This window comes from Entelurus aequoreus, linkage group LG16, assembly GCF_033978785.1.
Source record: "Entelurus aequoreus isolate RoL-2023_Sb linkage group LG16, RoL_Eaeq_v1.1, whole genome shotgun sequence".
In the NCBI taxonomy this organism is placed as follows: Eukaryota; Metazoa; Chordata; class Actinopteri; order Syngnathiformes; family Syngnathidae; genus Entelurus; species Entelurus aequoreus.
The window spans coordinates 5,590,857-5,610,107 of NC_084746.1; the positions used below are offsets into that span (position 1 = coordinate 5,590,857).

The 19,251-nt window shown below is 35.6% G+C and overlaps 1 protein-coding gene across 14 annotated transcripts in view; it reads right to left on the reverse strand.

The window, feature by feature from the left end:
• Window positions 1-19,251, reverse strand: part of LOC133631554 (receptor-type tyrosine-protein phosphatase F) — a 595,429-nt gene that overhangs the window by 178,201 nt on the left and 397,977 nt on the right. For all 14 annotated transcript variants that reach the window (XM_062023872.1, XM_062023869.1, XM_062023867.1 and 11 more), the window contains one exon: window positions 18,970-19,080. In XM_062023872.1, coding sequence (XP_061879856.1) covers window positions 18,970-19,080 — 111 coding nt within the window. The remainder of the gene's footprint in view (window positions 1-18,969; window positions 19,081-19,251) is intronic.

A 19,251-nucleotide genomic window follows, 5' to 3' on the forward strand; every position in this document is an offset into this window, starting at 1 on the left:
AAAAAATTATACTTTTTTATTTTTATTTTTTTTAGACATGTATCTTGTGCGCAAGAGAAACTTTTTATAAAGTTATATAGAAAAATTTTAAAAAATGATATATATATTTTTTTAGACATGTATCTCGTGCGCACGAGAAACTTTCTCGTGCGCACGAGATACATGTCTAAAAATAAATACAAATAAAATAAAATTATTAAAAAAAACAATTTCCCCCATGTCACTTTAGGGGCTCCGTACATTACAGACATTTATTTAAAAAAAAAAAAAAAAGAACAATAGTGTCACAGTTTCTTCTGCGCACGAGAAAGTTTATTATAATTTTTTTTTTTTTTTTAGACATGTATCTTGTGCGCATGAGAAACTTTTTGTAAAGTTATATAAAAAAAAAAATAAAAAATTATACTTTTTTTTTTTTTTTAGACATGTATCTCGTGCGCACAAGAAACTTTTTATAAAGTTATATAGAAACATTTAAAAAAATTATATATATTTTTTTTTTAGACATGTATCTCGTGCGCACGAGAAACTTTCTCGTGCGCACGAGATACATGTCTAAAAATAAATAAAAATAAAATAAAATTATAAAAAAAAAACACGCACGAGAAACTTTTTGTAAAGTTATATATTAAAAAAATAAAAAATTATACCTTTTTTTTTTAGACATGTAACTCGTGCGCACAAGAAACTTTTTATAAAGTTATATATATATATATAAAAAATAAATTATACTTTTTTATTTTAATTTTTTTTAGACATGTATCTTGTGCGCAAGAGAAACTTTTTATAAAGTTATATAGAAAAATTTTAAAAAATGATATATATATTTTTTTAGACATGTATCTCGTGCGCACGAGAAACTTTCTCGTGCGCACGAGATACATGTCTCAAAAAAAAAAATAAAAAAATAATTATACAATTTCCCCCATGTCCCTTTAGGGGCTCCGTAGTAATGATAATGTCAATGAGGGATTTTTGATCACGGCTATGTTGAAATTGTTACTAATATTGATACTGTTGTTGATAATATTCATTTTTGTTTCACTACTTTTAGATTGTTCTGTGTGTCCTCTCAATTGCTCTGTTTATTGCTATTCTGAATGTTGCTGGGTCGGGTTTGGTTTTGGAATTGGATTGCATTATTATGGTATTGTTGTGTATTGTTGGATTGATTTATTTAAAAAAAAAAAAAAAAAAAATAAAAAAATCTCACCTACAATGCAGGACTTCACGCATATATACAAGTTGCCGCTAAAAACACATTTTTAAACTGTAGCTACGGTGTTCAAACGTATTGCTACTTTGATACCAACATCCAAAAAATGCATCATTTTTTTCAGTATCATCATTACCGAACACTTTTTCTTCGATATGCGAGCGCTGAATCATCATCTAAGAAGAACGACTAATGTCTTAAAAAAAAAAAAAAATCCAGCTTTTCCATATATTTATTTATGCATGGATGCCTGTCACATAATCCAGATTTGTCGCTTCCGGTTGGTTGGGCCTCACTCATGAACAAATGATAATGGGAGTGCGTCACTGCGGCGTAATTACCCTTCACACCACACCTCATACACTAGACACTTTGTCGCTATATTTAGTGAGTAGAGGTACATGTTAAAAGTGAAAGAGAGGTGTATGCATTTATTCACCAATCAAATACAAGCAGAAAGCATTCGCCAAGAGGAATGAGAGCGGAACTCTGCCACCACAAGCCCAGGGAGTGTGCATTACTACCAAAGCGTGCAGAAAACCTCCAGAAGCGTGGCACCCAACCTTTATCACTTCCACGAGTGCTGAGAAAACGCAGCTTAGAGACACTCTTCTGTCATTTGGCAACCTTTTTAACGGCACTGCTTGACTTATTTCACATTTCATATATATATATATATATATATATATATATATATATATATATATATATATATATATATATATATATATATATATATATATTGAACCCTTTTTTTCCCTTTTTTTAAATTGAGACAAAGATTATTTATGTATTTAAATATGTGTATGCTTACTATGGTATATTATTTATATATTATGTATTTGTTCACTGTTCTGTTACAGAGAACAAGGACATTGGATACAATTGCTACGGTATGAAAATGGGTAGGATTAAATAGGATCTGCTTCTTCCTACTCCTTTTCAGACATGCTGTAATGAAACAACTGGAAGTGTGTGATGCATTACACTGCAAAAAGTCAGTGTTCAAAAACAATAAAAAAAAAAAAAAAAAAATTAGGGGTAGTTTATTTGAACCAAGCAAAATTATCTGCCAGTAGAACAAGAAAATTCGGCTTGTCAAGACTTTCCAAAACAAATAAAATTAGCTAACCTCAATGAACCCAAAAATACCTTAAAATAAGTATATTCTCACTAATAACAAGTGCACTTTTCTTGGTAGAAAAAAAAAGTTTGACCTTTTTGCTCAATATGTTGAAAAATATTCTTAATTAAGTAAATGCTAGTGCCATTATCTTGACATAATGATATGCGCTTGGCATAATGATTTATTTTTTCATGCTTGAAGTAAGAAATGATTTCTTTAAAAAAGTAGTTTTCTACTTGTGAGTGTTGATGACACAGCTTTGCAACAGTTGATATTCTAGTTTCAAGCATGTTTTACTCAATATAGGTCATCAAATCTCAGCAACAAGCTGTAATATCTTACTGAGATCATTTAGGAGCAAAACCCTTAAAAAAAGTAAAACACTCTAACATAAAATCTGCTTAGTGAGAAGAATGATCTTATCAGACAGAAAATAAGCAAATATCACCCTTATTTGACATATTTCATCTTACTTAGAGTTCATTTTTTGCAGTGTACATTGTGTCGTATGCATGTTCCAAATAAACTAAAACCGAACTAAATTATTTGGCACATACTTTTTTAATGAAAATCGGTGGCTGATTGATCGGTGCAATTATTATTGTTTACACAAAGTGTTTGTGTAAGGATTTTTAAAGGCCTACTGAAAGCCACTACTACCGACCACGCAGTCTGATAGTTTATATATCAATGATGAAATCTTAACATTGCAACACATGCCAATACGGCCGGGTTAGATTAGTAAAGTGCAATTTTCAAATTTCCCGCGAAATATCCTGCTGAAAACGTCTCGGTATGATGACGTTTGCGCGTGACGTCACGGATTGTAGCGGACATTTTGGGACAGCGTTGTGGCCAGCTATTAAGTCGTCTGTTTTCATCGCAAAATTCCACAGTATTCTGGACATCTGCGTTGGTGAATCTTTTGCAATTTGTTTAATGAACAATGGAGATAGCAAAGAAGAAAGCTGTAGGTAGGGAAGCGGTGTATTAGCGGCCGGCTGCAGCAACACAAACACGTAGCGGCTACGCCGTAGCCGGTGTTTCATTGTTTACATTCCCGAACGATGACAGTCAAGCTTTACCATTGGCCTGTGGAGAACTGGGAGAACATAGACTCTTACCAGGAGGACTTTGAGTTGGATACGCATGCTTGTGGAGAACTGGGACAACAGAGACTCTTACCAGGAGGACTTTGAGTTGGATACGCGCTACCGTGAGTACGCAGCTGCGGCTTCCAAACATTTGATCGCTTGCCCGTACGTGCGTGCCGCTATGTGCATGTCACGTACGTAACTTTGGGGAAATATATGTGCTGTATGAACTTTGCGGAGGTGAACGGTACTTTGGGTTGTGGGATTGAGTGTGTTGTGCGGGTGTTTGAGTTGTATTGGCAGGTTATATGGACGGGAGGAGGGAGGTGTTTTTTATGCGGGATTAATTTGTGGCATATTAAATATAAGCCTGGTTGTGTTGTGGCTAATAGAGTATATTCTCTCTATACTTCTCTTTGTTTATAATGTTTATAATGTCTATCTTCTATTTCCTGCTGGACCTACTCTCTATTTTATACTGCTGCTGTCATATATACTGTATATACTCTAATATTGTACATGGTCATTGGTGTATATTGTATATATGTTATAGACATAATATAATATATCTGTATATAAATTATTCTGTACACATACTATGTATATATTCGTATATATGTTAGATTTTTTTTTATAGCTTTTTTAACCTGCATTGTCCTTTCCATCCTTACACTTTCCATCATTGCAACTGAGCTACTGTGTTGAACAATTTCCCTTGTGGATCATTAAAGTTTGTCTAAGTCTAAGTCTATATATATGTCTTGTGTTTATTTACTGTTTTAGTCATTCCCAGCTGAATATCAGGTCCCACCCGCCTCTCACAGCATCTTCCCTATCTGAATCGCTTCCACTGCCCTCTAATCCTTCACTCTCACTTTCCTCATCCACAAATCTTTCATCCTCGCTCAAATTAATGGGGAAATCGTCGCTTTCTCGGTCCGAATCGCTCTCGCTGCTGGCGGCCATCACTGTAAACAATGTGCAGATGTGAGGAGCTCCACAACCTGTGACGTCACGCTACTTCCGGTACAGGCAAGGCTTTTTTTAATCAGCGACCAAAAGTTGCGAACTTTATCGTCGATGTTCTCTACTAAATCCTTTCAGCAAAAATATGGCAATATCGCGAAATGATCAAGTATGACACATAGAATGGATCTGCTATCCCCGTTTAAATAAGAAAATCTCATTTCAGTAGGCCTTTAAAGGCCTACTGAAAGCCACTACTACTGACCACGCAGTCTGATAGTTTATATATCAATGATGAAATCTTAACATTGCAACACATGCCAATACGGCCGGGCTAACTTATAAAGTGCAATTTTAAATTTCCCGGAGAACTTCCGGTTCAAAACGCCTTTTGAGGATGACGTATGCGCGTGACGTAGCCAGTGAAACAGAGGTATGGCTCCCCATTGAAGCCAATACGAAATAGCTGTTTTCATGTCATTATTCCACAGTATTCTGGACATCTGTGTTGGTGAATCTGTTGCAATTTGTTCATTGCATTATGGAGAAAGAAGCTGAGCAAGCAAAGAAGAAAGTCGGTGCGAAGCGGAGTATTTTGCGAGGGAAGTCAGCAACACAACACAGCCGGTGTTTCATTGTTTACATTCCCGAAAGATGCAGTCAAGATCGAAGAACTCGGACAACAGAGACTCTTACCAGGAGGACTTGGACTTCGTTAACAGACGCAGACGCGATACCGTGAGTACGCTTCCAAACATTTGATCGCTTGCTATAACTAGCTCGAGCTAGTAGCTAGGAGCTAGGAGCTAGCATAACAAACACCTAGGTGTTTGTTATGCGGTATTAGTTTGTGGCATATTAAATATAAGCCTGGTTGTCTTGTGGCTAATAGAGTATATATATGTCTTGTTTTTATTTACTGTTGTAGTCATTCCTAGCTGAATATCAGGTCACCCCCGCACGCTTCCAAACATTTGATCACTTGCCCGTACGTGCGTGTCACGTACGTAACTTTGATTAAATATATAAGCTTTATGAACCTTGGGTTAGGTGAACGGTCCTTTGGGCTGAGTGAGTGTGTGTGTTGTGCAGGTGTTTGAATTGTACTGGCGGGTTTTATGGACGGGATACCGTCCATATTACCCGCTCGAGCTATAACTAGCTCGAGCTAGTAGCTAGGAGCTAGGAGCTAGCATAACAAACACCTAGGTGTTTTTATGTGGGATTAATTTGTGGCATATTAAATATAAGCCTGGTTGTGTTGTGGCTAATAGAGTATATATATGTCTTGTGTTTATTTACTGTTGTAGTCATTCCCAGCTGAATATCAGGTCACCCCCGGCTCTCACAGCATCTTCCCTATCTGAATAGCTTCAACTCCCCACTAGTCCTTCACTCTCACTTTCCTCATCCACAAATCTTTCATCCTCGCTCAAATCAATGGGGAAATTGTCGCTTTCTCGGTCCGAATCTCTCTCACTTCTGGCGGCCATCATTGTAAACAATAGGGAACTTTGCGTATATGTTCAACTGACTACGTCACGCTACTTCCGGTAGGGGCAAGCCTTTTTTTATCAGATACCAAAAGTTGCGATCTTTATCGTCGTTGTTCTCTACTAAATCCTTTCAGCAAAAATATGGCAATATCGCGAAATGATCAAGTATGACACATAGAATGGATCTGCTATCCCCGTTTAAATTTAAAAAATTAATTTCAGGAGGCCTTTAACTATTTCTGTGTGCTGTTATTTCTTGGAAAATCTGTCGAAATGATTCAAATTAATTGTACCGCAAGTCTCTATAAAATCCAAAATGGACCTCTGGATCAAAAAAGCAGCATGGAAAAGACATTTTGTGCGGGAGAAACGGCGTGATGGCTGCACTTTATCCCTGTGACATATGGACACGTCATATGGTTACATGGAACAGACAGTTGCTATATTCCGCCGCGGACAAATGAATGCCGACAGCGAGCAATGAGCGACTGCTTGTCATTCCGCCCACGCCGACCGAGTCCTCCGGTAGAGGAGGGTCACCGAGAGCGACACTTGTGCACACCTACAAAATGTACCGCACTCTTAATGGACGGAGGAGTGCAAGGACGGGGAGCAAAAACAAATGCGACGCCTCCCTCCATCCCTCCCACCCCTGCGCTGAAATATGAAGACATCATTCTGCGGCGGCTGTAAAATGTCAAGACAAGGGTGGCGGCTGCTATGCGGGCAGCACAACCCAAAGCCTGCCAAGCGGCGGATCAGGTAGCGGTGCTGAGTGATGGCAAATTAACACGTTGGCACACGATAACGTGCACATTTAACAAGTCGGACCGGCGGGAGGAGGGATGTTGGAACAAACCTCGGCAACACGATCAAATTTTACATTGTTACACGTCACTTTTTTGAGGAGACAAAGTGTGTGTCTGTGTGTAAGCCTTAAAAAACCCAGCATGGTTTAATCACGACAGAGAAATTATACGACATTAATTCTGATTGTCAGTGTAAATGTAGTGACTTTTTAATCCGGCATTATGAAACGTCAACGCGGCATCACTGCAGTGACGTCACGAGACATATTTTTTTAACTCCGCAAGTGTGTTTTATCTTTCCTGGACGTCAAAGATGTGAAGGGCGGCGAACCCACCATTTATTCTGAGGTAGAGAAGTGGTACACGTGCTGGCTGCTCAATACAATGTGGCCCAGTCCACAATAATAATGCAACGAATAAACGTAGAACGGAATTATAAGTAAAGTATTTGTGCGGGTTTGCACTGCATCGTTGTTTTCAAATTGGAATACCGTATTTTTCGGAGTATAAGTCGCACCGGGGCATAAGTCGCCCCTGCCGAAAATGCATAAAAAAGAAGGAAAAAAAACGTATATAAGTCGCACTGGAGCCCGGCCAAACTATGAAAAAAACTGCGACTTATAGTCAGAAAAATACGGTAATAATAATAGCGATTAACTAACGAACAAAAGAATGAAAGAGCAGACTAACAAACAAACAAGATAACAAGCGCACTTAAGAGCCACCTAACAAGCTAACGAGCCCACTTACAAATTAACAAACACACTATCGAACCAACTAACAAATCAATAAGCTTACCCACACTCTAACCAATCACCTTACAACTTAACGAACACACTAACAAACCAATTTATTAACTAACAATGACACCAACGAACCAACGAGCTCATAAGCACACTAAGGAACCAACTAACAAATGAACAAGAAGACTAACGAACCAACTAACACATGAACAAGAACACTATCGAACCAACTAACAAATAAATAAGAACACTAACGAGCCAACTTACAGATGAACTAGAACACTAACGAACCGACTAACAAATGAACAAGAACATTAACAAACCAACTAACAAATGAACAAGAACATTAACAAACCAACTAACAAATGAACAAGAACACTAACGAACCAACTAACAACTGATCAAGAACACTAACGAACCAACTAACAAATGAACTAGAACACTAACAAACCTACTAACAAATGAACTAGAACACTAACGAACCAACTAACAAATGAACTAGAACACTAACAAACCTACTAACAAATGAACTAGAACACTAACGAACCAACTAACAAATGAACAAGAACACTAACGAACCAACTAACAAATTAACTAGAACACTAACAAACCTACTAACAAATGAACTAAAACACTAACGAACCAACTAACAAATGAACAAGAACACTAATGAACCAAATAACAAATGAACTAGAACACTAACAAATCAACTTACAAATGAACAAGAACACTAACGAACCAACTAACAAATGAACAAGAAAATTAACAAACCGACTAACAAATGAACAAGAACACTAACGAACCAACTAACAAATGAACTAGAACACTAACAAACCTACTAACAAATGAACTAGAACACTAACGAACCAACTAACAAATGAACTAGAACACTAACAAACCTACTAACAAATGAACTAGAACACTAACGAACCAACTAACAAATGAACAAGAACACTAACGAACCAACTAACAAATTAACTAGAACACTAACAAACCTACTAACAAATGAACTAAAACACTAACGAACCAACTAACAAATGAACAAGAACACTAATGAACCAAATAACAAATGAACTAGAACACTAACAAATCAACTTACAAATGAACAAGAACACTAACGAACCAACTAACAAATGAACAAGAACACTAATGAACCAAATAACAAATGAACTAGAACACTAACGGCCCAACTAACAAATGAACAAGAACACTAACAAATCAACTTACAAATGAACAAGAACACTAACGAACCTACTAACAAATGAACAAGAACACTAACAAATCAACTTACAAATGAACAAGCACATTAACGAACCAACTAACAAATGAACAAGAAAATTAACAAACCGACTAACAAATGAACAAGAACACTAACGAACCAACTAACAAATGAACAAGAACACTAACAAATCAACTAACAAATGAAAAAGAACACTAACGAACCAACTAAAAAATGAACAAGAACACTAACGAAACAACTAACAAATGAACAAGAACACTAAGGAACCAACTAACAAATGAACAAGAACACTAACAAATCAACTAACAAATGAACAAGAACACTAACGAACCAACTAACAAATGAACAAGAACACTAACGAAACAACAAAAAAATGAACAAGAACACTAACGAAACAACTAAAAAATGAACAAGAACACTAACGAAACAACTAACAAATGAACAAGAACCCTAACGAAACAACTAAAAAATGAACAAGAACACTAACGAAACAACTAAAAAATGAACAAGAACACTAACGAAACAACTAACAAATGAACAAGAACACTAACGAACCAACTAACAAATGAACAAGAAAATTAACAAACCGACTAACAAATGAACAAGAACACTAACGAACCAACTAACAAATGAACAAGAACACTAACAAATCAACTAACAAATGAAAAAGAACACTAACGAACCAACTAAAAAATGAACAAGAACACTAACGAAACAACTAACAAATGAACAAGAACACTAAGGAACCAACTAACAAATGAACAAGAACACTAACAAATCAACTAACAAATGAACAAGAACACTAACGAACCAACTAACAAATGAACAAGAACACTAACGAAACAACTAAAAAATGAACAAGAACACTAACGAAACAACTAAAAAATGAACAAGAACACTAACGAAACAACTAACAAATGAACAAGAACCCTAACGAAACAACTAACAAATGAACAAGAACACTAACGAAACAACTAACAAATGAACAAGAACACTAACGAAACAACTAACAAATGAACAAGAACACTAACGAAACAACTAACAAATGAACAAGAAAACTAACAAACCAACTAACAAATGAACAAGAACACTAACGAAACAACTAACAAATGAACAAGAAAACTAACAAACCAACTAACAAATGAACAAGAACACTAACAAACCAACTAACTAAAGAACAAATGAGAACACTAACGAACCAACTAACAAACAAACTGACAAGCGAGCAAACCGAGTAACTATTTCTTTGAGAAGTAGTCGTTCCTCACCACATCTGACACCCGTCAAAGGTTGTGACAATAGAGAAGACACTTTTATCGGTTTTAATTTGTATTATTACTTCATTAATAAATGTCTTCTTATTCTTTTTGCTCCTGCATATCCAGTTACAGTTGGACCATGGGAACTGACTCATTCTGTTATATTCTTACAATATCATCTTCCCACTTCCAAACTATTTACAGTTTGACCAACGCCCCAAATTCAAGGTTAGATGTTGACGCTATATTGATATATATTTCAATATTTTTTGTGATGTTTGCAGTTTTTCCTACAGATATGCTAATCCCCTAAATCTTCCCTACTTACAAATGAACAAGAACACTAACAAACCAACTAACAAATGAACAAGAACACTAACGAACCAACTAACAAATGAACAAGAACACTAACAAACATACTTACAAATGAACTAGAACACTAACGAACCAACTAACAAATGAACAAGAACACTAACGAACCAACTAACAAATGAACTAGAACACTAACGAACCAACTAACAAATGAACAAAAACACTAACGGACCAACTAACAAATGAACAAGAACACTAACAAACCAACTAACAAATGAACAAGAACACGAACGAACCAACTAACAAATGAACAAAAACACTAACGGACCAACTAACAAATGAACAAGAACACTAACGGACCAACTAACAAATGAACAAGAACACTAACAAACCAACTAACAAATGAACAAGAACACTAACAAACCAACTAACAAATGAACAAGAACACTAACGAACCAACTAACAAATGAACAAGAACGCCAACAAACCAACTAACAAATGAACAAGAACACTAAGGAATCAACTAACAAATGAACAAGAACACTAACAAACCAACTAACAAACGAACAAGAAAACTAACAAACCGACTAACAAATGAACAAGAACACTAACGAACCAACTAACAAATGAACAAGAACACTAACAAACCAACTAACAAATGAACAAGAACACTAACGAACCAACTAACAAATGAACAAGAACACTAACAAACCAACTAACAAACGAACAAGAAAACTAACAAACCGACTAACAAATGAACAAGAACACTAAGGAACCAACTAACAAATGAACAAGAACACTAACAAACCAACTAACAAATGAACAAGAAAACTAACAAACCGACTAACAAATGAACAAGAACACTAAGGAACCAACTAACAAATGAACAAGAAAACTAACAAACCGACTAACAAACGAACAAGAAAACTAACAAACCGACTAACAAATGAACAAGAACACTAACGAAACCACTAACAAATGAACAAGAACACTAACAAACCAACTAACAAATGAACAAGAACACTAACGAAACAACTAAAAAATGAACAAGAACACTAACGAACCAACTAACAAATGAACAAGAACACCAACAAACCAACTAACAAATGAACAAGAACACTAACGAAACAACTAAAAAATGAACAAGAACACTAACGAAACAACTAACAAATGAACAAGAACACCAACAAACCAACTAACAAATGAACAAGAACACTAACGAAACAACTAAAAAATGAACAAGAACACTAACGAAACAACTAACAAATGAACAAGAACACCAACAAACCAACTAACAAATGAACAAGAACACTAATAAACCAACTAACTAAAGAACAAATGAGAACACTAACAAACCAAATACCAAAGAAACTGACTCATTCTGTTATATTCTTACAACATCATCTTCCCACTTCCAAACTATTTACAGTTTGACCATCGCCCCAAATTCAAGGTTAGATGTTGACGCTATATTGATATATATTTCAATATTTTTTGTGATGTTTGCAGTTTTTCCTAGAGATATGCTAATCCCCTAAATCTTCCCTATGGCGTCCTCCGATACAAAGCAAAAGGACATAAAGACTTACGTCGTCCTGCAAGTTTTGGACCCAATCAAAGCACACGGAACAGCTGAGCCCCCCCCCCCCCCCCCCCCCCCAGGTCCTTCCTCCCGTCCTCGCCATTCCTCGCCATCGCAGCAAAGATGAAGTGAAAAACACCTTTGTTGGCCGTGGCACACAAGCACACTTTTAAAAGGTTACGCTCGGTTTGATTTCTATCTCCACCGCTGGTGTGTGGCGGACCAAGGGGCGGGGGGGGGGGGGGGGGGGGTGGGATCAGGGGGTTGACAGCTACCTGGGTGGTGTCGGAGACCCGCCGAGCCCGGGGGCCCCGCTGGCGCCACGCCACGCAACTACTGTAATTACCCGGGAAGAGGAAGGAAAGCGGCGCCCGCACCTGTGACAGACGCGCTCTGATTAATAGACGAGACCTGCTTGTGACTCCCCTTGCTTGATTGAAGATTTAAGAGCAGAACCTTCCGGAACCTTCTGCAGTGTTCAATCTCTGTAACCGATGGCGCTATTGTCCTTGAGAGGAGTCGCTGTTACACTTTCTTTTAGACACTATCTCACATTTCACGAGCATTGTTTCCTTAATGTATTCACAGCGCTTCACTTTTTCCACAGTTTGCTATGTTACACACTGCAAAAACTGAAATCTAAGTAAGATGAAATATGTCAAATAAGGGTGATATTTGCTTATTTTCTGTCTGATAAGATCATTCTTCTCACTAAGCAGATTTTATGTTAGTTTTACTTGTTTTAAGGGTTTTGATGACCTATATTGAGTAAAACATGCTTGAAACTAGAATATCAACTGTTGCAAAGCTGTGTCAGTGTTTCCCACACATTCATTTATTTGTTTTTCGAAAGAATTACGTCCACCACAAATAATTTTTATTTATTTATTTTTTAAAAATCCTGTCCAGCTTCTCAGGCAAATAATATAGTAGATGTAGATGCCCATATAGGCTGTTCAGATTTACTTTACGAAAGAGAAGTGTAGGATACTTCTCTTGTTGCCTTATTTGTATATGACCACTACTGTTTTCTGTTTATTTGTTACTGACAGTGGCAGGACACCTCTGCCTCTGTTTCACTTTATGTTGCTGGTAAATAATATGGTTGTAGTAGTAGGCTAAAGTAAAATTATTTAGTATGCACTAATTAAAGGGGCAGAGCTTTAAGAGACATTTAAGCTTTTATATTTTATAAGATATATTTTTTGTAAGAACCACAATTAATAAATATATTTTAATGAATAACTTATTGTTCAAATTTGTATGTAAATATGTACATAAAGTGTTGTAATTATATTGTAAAATGGATGTATGGATGGACGCTTAAAACACAACTGTTATTATTAATTAGTATGTATACATTTTTTGAGCCTTTTTAGAGAAAATCATATCATTGTAGTAAATTATGCAAATTACTCGATGATGTCATGGTGACCACGCCCATAGCCACGCCCCCACCGCCACAGGTATCTTGGCAGTTTATGGGAAACACTGTGTGTCATCAACACTCACAAGTATAAACCTACTTTTTTAAAGTAATAATTTCTTACGTCAAGCATGAAAAAAAAAAAACATGATGCCCAGCGCGTATCATTATGTCAAGATAATGGCACAAGCATTTACTTCATTTAAGAATATTTTTCAACATATTGAGCAAAAAAGGTCTCTTTTTTTTTTCTACCAAGAAAAGTGCACTTGTTATTAGTGAGAATATACTTATTTTAAGGTATTTTTGGGTTAATTGAGGTTAGCTAATTTTATTTTACTTGTTTTGGAAAGTCTTCACAAGCCGAATTTTCTTGTTCTATTGGCAGATAATTTTGCTTAGTTCAAATAAAATACCCCTCATTTTTGTATTTTTTTTCTTGTTTTGGAAAGTCTTGATAGGCCGAATTTTCTTGTTCTATTGGCAGATAATTTTGCTTAGTTCAAATAAAATACCCCTAATTTTTGTATTTTTTTTCTTGTTTTGGAAGGTCTTGATAAGCCAAATTTTCTTGTTCTATTGGCAGATAATTTTGCTTAGTTCAAATAAAATACCCCTAATTTTTTTATTTTTTTTCTTGTTTTGGAAAGTCTTGACAAGCCGAATTTTCTTGTTCTATTGGCAGATCATTTTGCTTAGTTCAAATAAAATATCCCTAATTTTTGTATTTTTTTTCTTGAAAAGTCTTGACAAGCCAAATTTTCTTGTTCTATTGGCAGATAATTTTGCTTAGTTCAAATAAAATACCCCTCATTTTTGTATTTTTTTCTTCTTTTTTTGGAAAGTCTTGACAAGCCGAATTTTCTTGTTCAATTGGCAGATAATTTTGCTTAGTTCAAATAAAATACCCCTCATTTTTGTATTTTTTTTCTTGTTTTGGAAGGTCTTGATAAGCCGAATTTTCTTGTTCTATTGGCAGATAATTTTGCTTAGTTCAAATAAAATACCCCTCATTGTTGTATTTTTTTTCTTGTTGTGGAAAGTCTTGATAAGCCAAATTTTCTTGTTCTATTGGCAGATAATTTTGCTTAGTTCAAATAAAACACCCCTCATTTTTGTATTTTTTTTTCTTTTCTGGAAAGTCTTGACAAGCCGAATTTTCTTGTTCTATTGGCAGATAATTTTGCTTAGTTCAAATAAAATACCCCTCATTTTTGTATTTTTTTTTCTTTTTTTGGAAAGTCTTGACAAGCCAAATTTTCTTGTTCTATTGGCAGATAATTTTGCTTAGTTCAAATAAAATACCCCTCATTGTTGTATTTTTTTTCTTGTTGTGGAAAGTCTTGATAAGCCAAATTTTCTTGTTCTATTGGCAGATAATTTTGCTTAGTTCAAATAAAATACCCCTCATTTTCTTTTTTTTTTTCTTTTCTGGAAAGTCTTGACAAGCCGAATTTTCTTGTTCTATTGGCAGATGATTTTGTTTAGTTCAAATAAAATACCCCTCATTGTTGTATTTTTTTTTCTTTTCTGGAAAGTCTTGACAAGCGGAATTTTCTTGTTCTATTGGCAGATAATTTTGCTTAGTTCAAATAAAATACCCCTAATTTTTTTTTTTTCTTTCTTGTTTTGGAAAGTCTTGACAAGCCGAATTTTCTTGTTCGATTGGCAAATAAATTTGCTTAGTTCAAATAAAATACCCCTCATTTCTGTATTTTTTTTCTTGTTTTGGAAGGTCTTGATAAGCCAAATTGTCTTGTTCTATTGGCAGATAATTTTGCTTAGTTCAAATAAAATACCCCTCATTTTTGTATTTTTTTTCTTGTTTTGGAAGGTCTTGATAAGCCAAATTTGCTTGTTCTATTGGCAGATAATTTTGCTTAGTTCAAATAAAATACCCCTAATTTTTTTTTTGTTTTTCTTGTTTTGGAAAGTCTTGATAAGCCGAATTTTCTTGTTCTATTGGCAGATAATTTTGCTTAGTTCAAATAAAATACCCCTCATTTTTGTATTTTTTTTTCTTTTTTTGGAAAGTCTTGACAAGTCGGATTTTCTTGTTCTATTGGCAGATAATTTTGCTTAGTTCAAATAAAATACCCCTAATTTTTTTTTTTTTTTTCTTGTTTTGGAAAGTCTTGACAAGCCGAATTTTCTTGTTCGATTGGCAGATAAATTTGCTTAGTTCAAATAAAATACCCCTAATTTCTGTATTTTTTTTCTTGTTTTGGAAGGTCTTGATAAGCCAAATTGTCTTGTTCTATTGGCAGATAATTTTGCTTAGTTCAATTAAAATACCCCTCATTTTTGTATTTTTTTTCTTGTTTTGGAAGGTCTTGATAAGCCAAATTTTCTTGTTCAATTGGCCGATAATTTTTCTTAGTTCAAATAAAATACCCCTCATTGTTGTATTTTTTTTCTTGTTGTGGAAAGTCTTGATAAGCCAAATTTTCTTGTTCTATTGGCAGATAATTTTTCTTAGTTCAAATAAAATACCCCTCATTGTTGTATTTTTTTTCTTGTTGTGGAAAGTCTTGATAAGCCAAATTTTCTTGTTCTATTGGCAGATAATTTTGCTTAGTTCAAATAAAATACCCCTAATTTTTTTTTTTTTTTCTTTTCTGGAAAGTCTTGACAAGCCGAATTTTCTTGTTCTATTGGCAGATAATTTTGCTTAGTTCAAATAAAATACCCCTCATTTTTGTATTTTTTTTCTTGTTTTGGAAGGTCTTGATAAGCCAAATTTTCTTGTTCTATTGGCAGATAATTTTGCTTAGTTCAAATAAAATACCCCTAATTTTTTTTTTTGTTTTTCTTGTTTTGGAAAGTCTTGACAAGCCGAATTTTCTTGTTTTATTGGCAGATAATTTTGCTTAGTTCAAATAAAATACCCCTCATTTTTGTATTTTTTTTTCTTTTTTTGGAAAGTCTTGACAAGTCGGATTTTCTTGTTCTAATGGCAGATAATTTTGCTTAGTTCAAATAAAATACCCCTAATTTTTTTTTTTGTTTTTCTTGTTTTGGAAAGTCTTGACAAGCCGAATTTTCTTGTTTTATTGGCAGATAATTTTGCTTAGTTCAAATAAAATACCCCTCATTTTTGTATTTTTTTTTCTTTTTTTGGAAAGTCTTGACAAGTCGGATTTTCTTGTTCTAATGGCAGATAATTTTGCTTGGTTCAAATAAAATACCCCTACTTTTTGTATTTATTTTTTCTTGTTTTGGAAAGTCTTGACAAGCGGAATTTTCTTGTTCTATTGGCAGATAATTTTGCTTAGTTCAAATAAAATACCTCCGATTTTTATATATATTTTTTCTTGTTTTTGAACACTGACTTTTTGCAGTGTATACCGTACAACCCTAAGCTGCACACACGCACCTGGACTGGTGCGTACAGAACCGCCTCTCAAAACACCCGACAGGCTTCATACCCTTTTTATGTAAACACTGGTGTGTGTGCACTTCCTGATGGGAGCTGATTTAAAATAGCCGGACACTGGGAATACATTTACTGGAGGGTAGTACATGCTTCTATGAAGTTTTGAAATGTTAAAAGCATGCATCTTCCCTTCACCCCCCTCGACACTAACAACTAGAGCTGCTATTCCGTTTCATGTACATCAGACACGGTGGTGTTATCCACTGGGGCTGACCTACACAGCTCATTCTGCTCTACCAGCTTTTCCCCCCCCCCCACCTCCCCGCTTCTTTCCTCCACAGCGTTGGCCTCGCCTGCCCTGCATTAGTCCGCTCACGGAGGCGCCGGCGCCCCCCCAAAAAAACCCCCACTGCCATGGAAGGGAATAATGGAGCTTTGCTACACAGTCGAAACAAGGAGCGTAAAGACGGCATGGTGAGCCTGTCAGGAAATGCGGCTTCTGATCCACTTCTCATCCTCACAGGAACACGTGGAAAAAGTCAGAAAGAGGTTTTTAAACCAAAAAAAAGCACATGTAAAAAAAAAAAAAAAAAGAGACATTTTACCATGAATTAAGTTGAAAAACGTATTCGGGTGTTACCATTTAGTGGTAAATTGTATGTAGGGGTGTAACGGTACACCAAAATTTCGGTTCGGTACGTACCTCGGTTTAGAGGTCACGGTTCGGTTCATTTTCGGTACAGTAAGAAAACAACAAAATATACATTTTTGGGTTATTTATTTACTAAATTTGCAAAATCTTCCACCAAAAATATGTTTCTTAGTGGTATATTTGATGTGAAGTAATAGGAACCTTGGATAGGTCAATAATTCATAATAACATTGATTTTGATTAGGGACGTCCGATAATGTCTTTTTGCCGATATCCGATATTTCGATATTGTCCAACTCTTTAATTACCGATACCGATATCAACCGATACCGATATATACCGTCGTGGAATTAACGCATTATTATGCCTAATTTGGACAACCAGGTATGGTAAAAAAAATGATAAAATAAAATAAGATAAATAAATTAAAAACATTTTCTTGAATAAAAGAAGAAAGTAAAACAATATAAAAACAGTTACATAGAAACTAGTAATTCATGAAAATGAGTAAAATTAACTGTTAAAGGTTAGTACTATTCGTGGACAGCACGCACAATCATGTGTGCTTACGGACTGCATCCCTTGCAGACTGTATTGAAATATATTGATATTTAATGTAGGAACCAGAATATTAATAACAGAAAAAAACTATCCTTTTGTGTGAATGAGTGGGAATGGGGGAGGGAGGTTTTTTGGGTTGGTGCACTAATTGTAAGTGTATCTTGTGATTTAATTTAAAAAAAAAAAAAAAAAAAAATGATACCGATAATAAAAAAAACGATACCGATAATTTCCGATATTACATTTTATAGCATTTATAGGCCGATAATATCGGCAGGCCGATATTATCGGACATCTCTAATTTTGATTCAATATTATGTTTTGAGCAATGACAATTTGAAAGAAAACAAACAGCTTTGTTTTATTAGTCAACATTGGAGCTTTTTCTAAATTACATTTCACCTTTACGCTTTTTTATTTCACTTTTGTTATGTTTTTGTTCATTTTAATAGTATTTTTAGAATGTGCCGTGGGCCTTTAAAACATTAGCTGTGGGCCGCAAATGGCCTCCGGGGCACACTTTCGACACCCCTGCTATAGATAATAAAACATTAAATGTGATAAATCTATGGATAAAAAGCAGAGCCTGGCGACGCATGCGCGTTTATCATAACTCTCTCTCTCTCTCTCTCTCTCTCTGCGCACAATTTGTTTTGTTTTTAACCCCTTCTTAACCCTGAACGTACATTGAAAAAACACGCCACCCTAACTCAAAATGCCGGACTCATTTAAGAAACTCTGCCCTGACAGCCCCGCAAAAGAGGACATGTCCGGTGAAAAGAGGACGTATGGTCAGTCTATCCTAGCCCGTTAGCTGCTAGCATGCCGTGTGTTGTGCCTCGGTGTGCATTGTTTACACAACGTGCGTTACGCTACTTAATATGTCCGTGTGGAAACTCGTTCGGTACACCTCCGAACCGAACCGGAACCCCCGTACCGAAACGGTTCAATACAAATACACGTACCGTTACACCCCTATTTGTACGGATTATGTACTGTACTGTGTAATCTACTAATAAAAGTTGCAATCAATCAATCAAACATTAATAGGAAAAAAGGTCCAGCAGCCACTTAAATTGAAAAAAAAAAAGGGGCCATTCTTTGACTTTACCTCGCACGTAGAGGTTGGCGGGAGCCGAGTAGCGCGTCCCGGCGCTGTTGGTGGCGATGCATTCGTACTTGCCCTGGTCCGACTCCTCGCTGTTCTCAATTTGCAGAGCTCCTACACACACAGGGGGAAGGGATGAATAACTTTAGTCTGCAAATCAAACTTGGCATGACAGCAAAATTCCTTTTTAGTTCCCTGCTAGGAAAAAGCCTGCAGAACAGAATTTAGCAGAGCTAAGGAAAGCTTTTATTTCCAAAGAGAGAGAGAGTCTCTCAAAGGGCCGCG